General features: G+C 56.9%; 1 protein-coding gene across 1 annotated transcript in view; it reads right to left on the bottom strand.

Annotated features, from left to right (window-relative positions):
• The window catches only part of DYSF (dysferlin), an 86841-nt gene that overhangs the window by 57513 nt on the left and 17178 nt on the right, over positions 1 to 12150 (bottom strand). Inside the window, exons 28-31 of the mRNA XM_026846857.1 lie at positions 6604 to 6697; positions 6189 to 6266; positions 1210 to 1391; positions 183 to 323 (exon numbers count right to left, since the gene is read on the bottom strand). Coding sequence (XP_026702658.1) covers positions 183 to 323; positions 1210 to 1391; positions 6189 to 6266; positions 6604 to 6697 — 495 coding nt within the window. The remainder of the gene's footprint in view (positions 1 to 182; positions 324 to 1209; positions 1392 to 6188; positions 6267 to 6603; positions 6698 to 12150) is intronic.

Here is a 12150-nt window from a genome sequence, read left to right as displayed (position 1 = left end):
CACCCAGCATCGAAGCCAGGTCTGCCCGGAGCAGCCGTCCTCGGGAAACAGAGGCCAGGCAGCCGCAGAGGTGCTGAGCCCAGGCGGGCACAGCTCAGCACTGAGCAGAGGTTGGATCCTGCCGGGTGCTGAGAGGCTCCAAGGGAAGAAGCCAGCAATTAGAGACAGGACAGGCAGCTCACCTTCTCCCTCTGAATCAACTCGAAGGCAGCCAGCAGCTCCCCGACGTTTCTGTTCGCCTTGATGACCGGGTGCCAGGAGAGCCGCGGCGAGCGTGCCAGGCTGGGCTTGCAAATGCAGCGCCCCATGAACTCATCCGCGCCCTGGAAGGCAATCACAGGCACGGGGAGCTTTCCTCCCACCCCACTTCCCGGTGGAGTCCGTCACCACGCACCCACATCCCATCTGAGACCCCGTCACTCAGAAATCAGGCTCAATGTCTGAACCATTATGGCACCAGTTCAGAAAAAAAGATGGTTTTGATGCCCATATAGACTCAAGCTTTCCAACTCCTCCCTGTAACTACCAGAACTAGAAATACGCTCTTTCGTATGTGTTTTGGCTTAAACAGGAGGTGGAATCCCTACGGTATCACACAATTTCCAGAGCAGGAGATCCAAGCACAGCATTAAGTATCAGCAGCTCTTAAAAAGCCCATTTACTGCTCTGCCATGGGGTCTTCAGTCGCCTCTGCTGCTTCCCGATGGTGTCTGTTGGAGGAGGGAGGGCAGAAAGTGCACAAGAAGCTCCTGAGACGTATTCTACATGCTTCTCACTCACACACTGCTCTTACTTGCTCTTGGGACAAGCTACAGCCCGGTTTTCCTAGGAGGGACTCGAGGTTCTCTCACCAGCCCCCACAGGTGCCATCACTACCTTTGGGCACCTTTGGGCAGCTCAGCAAACAACAGTGGGTGTTCCCCTACTTGTGCGACCGCTTTAAACCTTGTCCCAAGCTTTTTCCACAAGGAAAGACAGTTAATGCGGCCACTCCGCAGAAAGTGATGTAGATGCGGCTTTGACAAGTAGAGCGGGGCCACCAAGGACGTCACAGCAGAGCTGTCTGCTGAATTTGTATCTTCTGAGTGCCCAGCTCGACGTCTGAGCCACCCCGAGATGCTACAGCATTGCACTCCAGAAGGCAGGAGCGATGCCATCTGCTCGTCCCGCCCACCCCACGAAGGCCCAGCTCGTGCTGTGCTGACTCACGTAGGTGTCATGGTCATAGATTTCCACCACGATGCTGGGAGGGGAGTCAGATACGTTCTGGGGGTCCCCAAAGATCTCTATCTCGTAGAAGATGAGTGTCTGGTCCCAGGTGGGGTTCAAGGTGTTCTTGATCACCACCGTCTTCTGGCTTTGGTGGAGGAAGGAGACAATGGCATAAGGATCTGCAAGGGATGTTAGACAAGAGGCAAAGGATGAATTAGAGCTGCGGGTCTTGGAAGGAGAAAGAAATTCACAGTGGTTCAAGGGCCAGCGGGCTGTGCAGGGAAGGCTGTGGGCAGGCTGAAGGAGCTCTGGGTCTCTTAGGAACAGCACTGACATTCCCACCCGGATCCCAGCAACTCCAGCGGAGAAGGGAATGAGGCCAAGCTCTCCCACACTTACCCCAGTTGTCTTCCAGTGACTTGCCCTGGCTCTCTTGAACCCACCACATCCTCCAGTGAGGACTCAAAGCCACCTGAAGAACCATCTTCTCACGGGTTTTTGCAGTACCCAGCTCCCTCTGCCTCTGAGACTCCCCAGCGCTTGCATTAGGAGAGGAGGAGCAGTCCACCCCGCCCACCTCACTGACACCAAGGGTTCTGCAGGTTTCTATCACGCCAACCCTAAAACATCTTTTTCAAGCTGGAGTCTCTCGGCCTATGGGAGTTATTCCTCACAAAGGTCCAACCCAGATCCCTGCTCGTTCCACCCTTTTCGGGACAAGACAGCCACGGCAGCCCACAGAGCTTAGCTGTCTGTCTATGCAGAGACCTTCCTCCTTATCCCACAGCAGCCTCCTTTCCTTAAAAACCTCTGATGAAGGATTTTTTTGCTAAAAACCTTTCGAGGTTACATGAGACCATGTTAACTCGAGCAACCTCTGGCTTGCGATAGCTCCAGCTGGTGCAGACACCGTGACCTTCCCTGGCCACATCTCCCAGCACTGCACTGCTGTAACATCAGACATTTCATCGCTGTCTGACTTGATCCATCCTGGTCCAGGTTGTCCTCATGACTCCTCACCCTGTCCACCAGACAAACGGTTCACCTCTTGCCCTAAGGTGTGGGGTTTTCTCCCAAAAGGGTGAGCGTTTCCGTCGTGATAACACAGACATCTCCCAGCTCAGCAGAGAGCACAGACCCTTTCCATGATGCACCCAGACTTTCCTGGGGCGATGCAGGAGGGACCGGCACTGCACATGTGGGTGCGCAGTGATTTCAGATCCCCCCTTGCTGTGAAGACCGGACCATGAAGAAGGTGGCTGGGGTGTTACTGCCTCCTTCCTGGGGTCTTTAACATCTCCAGAAGGGACAGGAGCTGAGGATGCAGCCAGCATCTGGCCGGAGTCATCCTCGCATCCCCCTTGCGCGAGCTTTTGGAACATCCATGTCTTGGGAAGGGTTTGGGGTTCCCAGCGCTCGGGGTTAGCCCACCCAGTCCCCAGCGGCCACACCAGATGCCTCTGGGTCTCCCTGGGGGCTGCTGCACCACCTCCGCCAACCCCACACAGACGTCAGGTACTCCAGGGTCTCGGCAGACCCTGTATTTAGGCACTGAGCTGGGACCAAGGGGTCTTACCCCTAATCTGGGACAAAGCCAGAGTTTTCTCAAGGTGAGGTAGAGGCTAGGAGCGAGGAGTAGCCTCCCTTAACAACCAAAGCAATTAACACAGGAAGCCTGGGAACAATTAACCATAAAAACATGAAAGCTGAGCCCTCTAACACCTTCCCCTCCAGACAGCTTCAAAGAGCGTGTGGCCCAAACCTGCGGTGGAATCCAGCCTGCCGTGGCACTGGGCACAGGGACAGGACGGGTGGGGGCAGAACCAGGACCAAGGGCTGGGTGAGAGGTTTGGAACATGCCAGGGGATGACACTGCAAGACCCCGTGGAGACTGAACACCCTCCAGAACCTGACAGCACCCACGGGGCCTTGCCAGGGACGAGCCCCCCGTGGCCACCGCATCCCACCGGAGTGGTCCCGGGTGTACCCGGAGCTCTGGCTGCCTGCAGAGCCCAACCTCCATGGTGGCAGGAGGCACCACGGGCCTTTTGGGAGGACAGAGGTTACGTCCCCCACCCAGCACCCGGCACGACGTGTCACCACAAGACACAGAGACACCAGACAGCGTGTGGGGATCCAGCAGCACCCGGGGGTACCGCCCGGCTCACCCCAAAGCCACTTGCCACTGGCTTACAGACAGACCCTACAAATGCAACCCACTGCTGTGCGACCCCCTCCAGTGCCAGGAGGTTCCCCCCACCCTGCAAAACAACGCCAACACCCCCACACCAGCACTGGCCTGAGACTGTGAGCTCATGCTGGGAGCAAAACATGTCCTGCCCACCCTGGAGACGGAGGAGCATCCCCCAGACACCTGAAGGCAGGGTTGGCTGGGCAGGGCGGCGTCCCCCACCCTCCCTCCCCTCTTCCAGGGATGGGGGGGCCCAAGGGTGGGTGTGTATTTTCTTTCTTGGCGTCCGGACCTCAGCAGACGTGTTTAATGAGCCGGGGCTGTTTGCGAGGTGGCCGGCTGGAGAGAGCACTATTCACACTGGGAAGAACCTTTTCCACTTACGCGCTTTTTTCCAGTAAGAGGAAAGCAGAATGCGTTACAATAAACAAAAAAACCATGGATTTGGATTTGCTTTTTTGCTCTCTTTTTTTTCCCCCCCCCCCTTCTTCTTTTTAAAGGAGGCCTCTATAAAGCCCCTTTGTTTAGACCCTCGTGTGCACAGAAGGTTTATTTTTATAACTGTGTAAAGCCCCCTTAATGAACTCCTTTATGCTTTGTTAAGGCAGCGGAGATCACAATTCCACATTGTGGCATGTTGTTACTCATGTTGTCCTTGGCCGGGTTTTTCCGAAGGAAGGGACTCCCCTCCCCACTCCGCCGATCGGGGCCATGAGATCACCTCGGTCCCCACCACTTCGAACAACAAACCCTTTGTGGAGGTGGAGGGGAGACGGGACCTCAGTGGGCGCAGACACTGGGTGATTGTTTGGGTGCTCTGCACCTCTGCGGGACATTTCTGCCAACCCCCCATCAAGCCCCTCTACTTCAGAATACTGGGGGAAGCAGGAGCCCCTTGGGACTGTGGCCCTGCTGCCTGGCTGATGATGGGTGATGCCCAGCTGTCCCCGCAGGCTGCTCCCCACTGCAGGGCTGTCCCTGGATCCCATCCGAGATCTGTCACCCCCGTGCCCACACTGGTGGGCATGCCCGCACCCAGCCCCTCTGCAGATCCCTGGGCATATGGGCAGTGACAGCCTTGGAGGGATGTTGGGTGCCTCCTGCCTGCGGGCATCACTGCAGAGGGGTGGGGGTGCTCCGGGGATACCTGCCCCGGGACCTGCTCACATCTCAGGTGTGACCCCCACCACAGAGCGATGAACTGACGGGGGACTTTTTGCATTTCCCCCACTCAGGCTCTGACTTGGAGGTAGAGAGCCACATCCCACCCCATCCTGCTTTCCCACCTCCAGACGACCCTCCAAAGCATTAGCGGGTGTGGGCAAAGGCAGCTCTTGACACAATCATCAAAGAGCCATGGGACCACCTGCCTGGCATGGCCCAGCCATGAGGAAGAGGATGTGGGACCCTCCAGGCTGGTCCCTGCTCAGGTCAAACACGAAGGACCCCTCCTGGCACATCCTCCCACCTCCACAGCCACGCTGCAAACGGAGCAATTCTAAAACCAAACCACCTACACCCAAGCACCCTTCAGCACCAGAAGACAAAGAGCTGCCCAACAGATAAAGTGCCGTATCTTATTCTGACTTGATTTCCTAACCCAGAAAACATGAGCTCAGCACAGAACATCCCGACCACAGCAGCTCAAGCCCGGCAGTTTCAGAAGTGCAGCAGGACACAGAAAGCTTCTTGCTCAAAGCCCAGGACACCCTTTTCTCCACCTGGGACGACACTTTTTTCCATGAAGGGGCATTTTTTTTTGCACTCCAGTCTGAAGGATGCCCGGTTCAGGCATCGGTTCCATCAAGGAAACCCCCCAGCCATTGCCTCCCAGCCCCCTTGCAAAGTTTCCAGGATGGAGAGCGGAGGAGCAGCAGCTAAATTTAATGTTCGGTCGTGAAAACAAATACGAACCGTTTTACAGATTTGCCGCTGTTAGGTTATTTTCCTTTCCAACCATATTTTCAATCAATTCTTTCATTCCTAATAAATGGGGGTCTCCAGCCCTGATCCCTTCCCCAAACCATAGGACAAATTCCCTCCACAAACCCCATGCCCAGGAGACCTGCTGCCCCCCTGCCCTGCAAGGGTGGGCAAGAGACTGGCCAGGACCCAACCAGCTGGGAGCAAGCTGGATGCTGAGGGCACAGAAATCTGACCAGAAACTTCATGAGGAAGCCAGAGAAGAAGGTGCCTGTCTGCTCCCAGGTCCTAATTACACCCTTGCACACTTTTTTATTTTTTTCTGAGCACATCTCGTGGAGGTTTCTGCCCCGTGTTCCACCGTCTCGACAGCAGCCCAGAGCCCTCCATCCTCCCTGCAACCCCCCAGCTGGCACTGCACAGAGCGGGGGCTCGAGGTGATGTGCCACAGTAAACATCCCTGCCCTCCGCTCTGGTTTGATTTGTCATGCCCCTGAGCAGTCTGTTACCCAGCCTTGCCACCGGCTTCCAGCTTCACCTCGGTCCGTCGGGGAGAAGGAGCTATTAGCAAAGCAAACATCTCTGACTCACGGCTGACCTGGGTAACTTGTGGTTTCTGGTTGGTTTCTCACATAACAGTTCTTGAAACTCCGCTTTTTTTTGCTGATGGGAAATCAAGCTACCAGGCTGGTTGCCTTGGGAAACCCTCGTGCTGCTGTCTTTCGTTGTTTGGCTGCCAGACACTCTTCATTTCACATCAATAAATACCCCAAAATTTGCTTTACAGACCCCACTACTCCCCAGCATTCGTTACAGCAGTAATTACAAGCACAAACAAGCGGATGTGAGCATCTGGGCTCACCTGAGAAGCTGTCCTTATCCATGGCGATCAGATCCCGCGCCTGGTACATGTAGCAGCGGAGGTGGTATCTGTTCCCACCTGGAGAGAAAATGAGAAACTGTCAAGAGAAGAGTCCTGGGATGAGTGGAGAGCACGAGGAGTTTTAACCAGCCCCAGGCTCGTGTCTGAAGGCAGCTTGGCTTCATCCTTCCTGTGGCTTCCCAAGAGAGCACCGACCCTGAGCATGTCAACATTCCCAGGGGGACGAGCCATGCCCCATCCTTGCCCAAACCCCCCTTTCCGTCCATCTGCACTCAAGAGGGGTGAGAGGAAGAGGACAGGCAATGCTTGGCTATGGGGCCCCCACAGCAGAGACCCCGAGCCAGCTCTCACCACAGGGGAATTTCACCTTCCCCCCCAATCCTCGGGGCCTTACAGTCAAATATGCACGAAATGGTGGGTCTGTTGACACCAAAACTGAGGGTGGAGACGGATTTGCCATCATCGCTCTTGTCATCTGTCACTCCCCCCTGTAAGAGAAAGCAAGGGAAGGTCGGTCATGCCGGCACCCCCTCCACAGGCAGGGCTCCCCATGGGGTGGGGTCCTCTGGGTATCATCCCCCTGGGTGTCCAGGAGCACCTGGGGCTCCCAGTGCCTCCTGGCAGCCCACGGAGGGACCCTCGGGCTCTTCTGCCCCAGGAGGGTAGAGGGGATGCCAGAGGGAACGGGACATGACAACAGAAGCAGCCCAAGAGCCACCGACACATCCCCTCCTGCCTCCCAGCACCTCACCAGCATGGAAAACACCTCTCCACAAAGTTCTCCATTCTTGGAGCAGTAGTTAGTAAAGTAATTTCACAAAGTCCCTTTGCGAGCAAAATGAATGGAGTATAAAGTTTGTGAACAGTGGTAGGGATGGTGTCAAACGCAGCCAAATGCCCCATTCATTGCTCGGGGGGAGCCTTGGCCGACCTTGGCCATCACTTTTCCCTCTTCTTGTGTTCACCTGTGAGAGTGGCCTTTTATCACCTCCTCACTGCCACATTCACCTCAAAATGTTTAGTTGCAGGAAAAGGAGCATAAAGGTAACTTCCTGGTGGGTGTAAATCTGGTCTTTAAATATTTTTCAATTATTGAATACTAGGGAGAGACAGAAGGGGTGTTTAAAGAAAAAAAAAAAAAAAAGAAAAGAAAAGAAAGAAGGAAAAAAGAAAAAAAAAAATCTGGTCCAGGATGGAGTTTCCAGAGCCCGGATCTGCCCAGTCCCAAAAACGTGCCAGGAGCTCAGGTGGTCTGCAGAGCCCTCGTGGCCTTTCCAGGCAGGAATCACAATTACGTGACATCGTCTGTGGAGGAAGCCCGGGGTCTGCACTGTGTTTGCGGCACCGAGGTCGTGCTGAGGGTTTGCGAGGCAACCTCCAGCACTGCCTTCCCTTCCTCGCCCCCCTCCCGCAGGACCTGAATAGCTCCTCAGTTATTTTTATGACCTTTCTGCCCGGCCAACTGCCAGACCCCCAACCCCGACCTGCCCCCGCTGCCAGCCTGGGGAAGGGCGAGTGGAGGAGCCAGGACGGGCAGGGACCCTTGCTCAGGACTGATTTACCCTTTGGGGTGCCCCCACGACCTCCTCCCTTTGCCCTCTCCCCACGGGGTTCCCGGGTGCCGGGTCCTGCCGCGGGGCCATGCACAGCACATGGTGCAAGGTAGCAGCCATGTGCCGTGGGTGTAGGAGCATCAAGGGACAGAGGCATCCTCCTCCTCCTCCTCCCAGTGGCATCCCACCGCTCTGCAGGGCTCCTCTGCAGCTTTTCCCACCAGGCCCCCCACGCTTGGTGCAGCCAGTTGGTATTTAGGGGAACTAAGCTGTAGCACCGGGGTGCTCCACCCTGGCCCAATCCCAATGGCACCACGTGCCCACCCTGGCTGTCACCCCCCTGGTTTAAGTCACGTCCTTGCTCTCCTCCTGCCTGGGGAACTGTGGTTCAATCACGCTTGGTGCAGAGCCAGCGTTGGAGCGTAAGTACCAGCAGAAACAGGCAAGAAGTTCCAGCCTGGCATGGAAAAGCCGAAGTTCTCTGTCAGCCAAAGGTTTCCCTCAGCTGATTTTTGGAGGAGGATGGGAGGGAATGGGGTTTTCAGGGTGGGAGGGACGCTTGCATCTCCAGGGCTTTCCGTCAGAAACCAGAGATGGCCTCGAGCTGCAGAGCTCGGCTCTGGGCTGCCCAGAAATGGAGCTGAGGGCAGAGACGTGCCGGGGGGCCACACCGTGTCCTGCAGTCCTCCTCTTTTAATGACCATCAGTGACAAGCGAGATGCCAAATGGCAGATGCCAAAAAAGCTGGGACATGTTGTCACAGAGAGGGAAACCCAGGAACAAGCTGATATGACGGAGGTGATGGCCACGCCGGCAAGCCCAAGGCAGAGGAAGGCTGCCCGGCTTGTATGGGGGGGGTGCACGAGTGAAATAAAGGCAGAAAGAGAGGAAATGTCAGGAGAGTGCTGCAAGCAGCGCTGTTACACTGGCTCTGCGTTCCGGGTATGGGTGGGAGAGCTAAAAGCCTTCTGCATCACCAACTTCTTGGCCTCCAGCTCCCCACTGGTCACCTGGGGCCCGTCCCAAGAGCAATATTCACCAGGTACTTTGGGGGTGTCCCCGGAGTGGAGGGGGGTGCCAAGTACCAGGCAATGGAGAGGGAGGCAGAGTAGTCATGGCAGGGGTAAAGGGGTGGCCCAGGGGATGGGGTGCTTTGCCCAGAGCACTCGTGGGCTCACCACGGGCCTACTTTGCTAAGCAGAGTCTTCCCTGAGCCACCCAGGGGCCGTCCCAAGGTGTGGGTGGCTGCAGGAAGGCTCCAAGGGCTGCCAAAAAAAGTGGCCCACCCCGAACGGAAGAGCCACCATCCTTCTGCCGCTGAGAGCCCACGGCTGGGGGCAACAGGAGGGAGCAGGTGAACCAGTGGGACACAACATCTGAGGCAGCTCAACCCGCCCCAACGGGCACCCCAAAGCCATCGGGCTAATTGCACCCAAGGCAGCCGGAACCCGGTGCCACGTGGCAGCACCACGAGCCCTCGTGGCAGCGTGCGAGCAGCCACGTCCTGCGAGCAGCCACGCTGCCTGACCCTGACACTGCTCCCCGTGGGATGGGGGGCTGGGGGGCGTCCCCCCCCTCCCTAGAGCTTGGGGTCAGCGGAAGGATGGAGAATGTGTGAGCAGCAAAATAAAAGTCTCTGAGCAAAAGCGGGAGTGAGCTCGTGCTTGGGGAGAGCGAGCGTGCAAAAAAAACTGAGGCACATGTGTGCGGGCTAGTATGCGTGGGGCTGGGGGGTGGTCACCACGCAGTGGGGCCAGGCAAGGGGCAGGACCTGGGGTCACCCGGTCACCCAGCAGCTCCCCCAGCTCTTCCCACGGCTGGGAGTGGGGCCAGCTGGGAGCAGACACCCACACCCCGTGGGGTCCACCCGAAGAGACGCTGAGCTCTCGCTGCTCAGCTCCGCGGGGGCAGCACGGCCGGACGGGGGGGGTCTTTTGGGAAAACCTCTGCCGAGGAGTCCCCAGCTCCTACAAAACCCCCGTCAGCAGCTGGGTAACCCTGAGCCCGAGGTGCTGGGGTTCAGCAGGGCTGAAGGGCATCAGCCGCTCAAGTTTAGTAAAGCCGGAGCGTCGCAGGCTGAGCATCCCCGGGCAGAGGGAGGCCCCGAGCACCGTCCGCACATTCCTGCATCCAAGACACATTCCTGCTGCTCGTATTTGGTATTATCTTCCTGTTGGAAGCCAACCCTTTCGAATAGCTCAGGGAATTAGCGCTTTGGGGTGTTGGCTTGTTCTGTCTGACTTTGCACTTTAATCCTCCCTTGGCTTCGGTTTCCCTGCCCCGCCGTACGGCTCCTTTGCTGGACGGCAACCCAGGCCACAACCACAAAATTGCACAAATGCCTTTCATGGGGAAGGCGGCAGATAGCAGGAGGGGGACAGAGCAGACATGAGGGGCTTCGGGAGGCTCCAGCGGCCCGTGGCAGCCCTGGCCCCAGGCTAAAATCCAAGCTCCCTCTCCTGACAGTATCTTTATTCTGCTTCAGGGCGATCGGAGCGGGCAGAGGAAGCTCCAACTCCATCTGGGGGCCCTGCTCAGCTCTGACACCTCAGCCTGCCAAAGCCACCTCTCTCAGCCCACGTTAAAAAAGCTTTAGAAAGAGATTCAGCAGAAAAATCAGTGCCCACCCTTCCCAGCCATCAGCATCCACTTGTATTTTCCCATCCTCAGCACCACTCCACCACCCGTGATCCCTCCTCCCTCTTGCAGCTCCAGTGGATGGAGGGGTTGACCCTGTGCAGGTCCGGGGTTGCTGGGTAGGAGACACTATGTAAATTTAGGTATTATTTTGGGATGAAGTATCCTGGAAAAATACGTAAGTCATTCAAGCGAGAGAGGAGAGCTGGAAAGGCATGAAGCTGCAAAACCAGAAAGTATGGCAAGATCATTTCTAAAGCAATCCCCAGAAAACCAAGCAACCACAGAAAATGTGGCCAGTAACCCCAAAATATGAGGGCACCAGGGCGAGCCAGAATGACCTACTGCAGAGAGGAATTCGGAGAGCGGAGCCCAAAGGGCAGGCGGGCTGGTCCTGCGCCCACGGGCGGCTGGGAGCCAGAGCCAGGGCTGGGGAGGGATTCACCTGCCGCGCGCCCAGGCTGCTCCCTCCCGAGGGGGGACAGCAGCCCCCGACGTCTCCCCACCTGAAGCAAAAACTAGTCCTTGTCCGGGGCATCACCCTGCCCGAGCCATGGTTCAACTCCCAGAGCAGCACGGTCCTACAGCACCCAGGGCCCTGCTGTCACCCAGGGCCCTGCTGTCACCCAGAGCCCTGCTGTCACCCAGGACCCTGCTGTCACCCAGAGCCCTGCTGTCACCCAGAGCCCTGCTGTCACCCAGGGCCCTGCTGTCACCCAGAGCCCTGCTGTCACCCAGGACCCTGCTGTCACCCAGAGCCCTGCTGTCACCCAGGGCCCTGCTGTCACCCAGGACACCACTGAGGGTTCTGCTTGTCTCTTGCTGACATTCAAGCCGGGAAAATTTATGGTTCAGGCGTTTGCCTGGCACAAGGGAACTGGATGTTGGCACTGGAGCAGCTGTGACATTTAGGGCAAACTTTTCTGGGAGAGGAAAACATGGCAAGGCAAGGCAAGACATGGCATGGCATGGCAAGGGAAGGCATAGTAAAGCAAGGCACAGCATGGCATGTCATAGCACGGCAAGGCAAGGCAAGGAAAGGCAACACAAGACATGGCAAGGCATGGCACAGCATGGCATGGCAAGGCACAGCAAGGCATGGCAGGCCAAGGGAAGGCATAGCAAGGCAAGGCAGAATGACTGCTTGTTTTGCTAGAATTTTTTTCAGTTAGAAAAGAAGCAAAAAAATAAACCGGCTTTGTTACGTGGTAATATAATAAAAGTTATAGATGTAACTTTGGCACAAAGAGAAATGAGAGGTGTGGAAGGCTCCTAAGAACTGGGCACTCCAACTCTAACTGACACAGCTAAGAAATGCTCAGGAAATAAATATGCAAAGTAGGTAACACCTGGAAGGGGCAGCCCCCGGCAGCGTGGGGCAGGTGGGGGTTCAGCAGCACACCAGTGACACCAGGGGACACTTGGGGACACACAGGGACCCCCTGCCACCACGTTAGCGTCACTAGGAGCGAAGCAAGCAGCAGCTCCTGGGCACGCTGCCACTTTAATGAGGCTTTTTTCTTCTCTCCGCTTTTGCTTTAGCCTCTGCTCCACATGCAGGAGGGGCAGATTTCCCTCCCCCCAGGCCTCCCCCACATCCCCTGGCACCCCCAGCAGACGGGTCCATCAGCAGCCAGACTCACAAAGCCATTTCATTTGTGGGCTAACGATGGCGAAACGGGGGCACAGCCGAGTCCCTTGGAAAACCACGCGCGGCTGAGCAGAGCCCCAAGGCACCCCCCCCCCCCCCC

Source organism: Athene cunicularia (genome assembly GCF_003259725.1).
Source record: "Athene cunicularia isolate RWA chromosome 4 unlocalized genomic scaffold, athCun1 chr4_part1, whole genome shotgun sequence".
Classification (NCBI taxonomy): Eukaryota; Metazoa; Chordata; class Aves; order Strigiformes; family Strigidae; genus Athene; species Athene cunicularia.
Note: the sequence above shows the minus strand (reverse complement) of the source record. Positions and strands in the feature narration are given on the sequence as shown.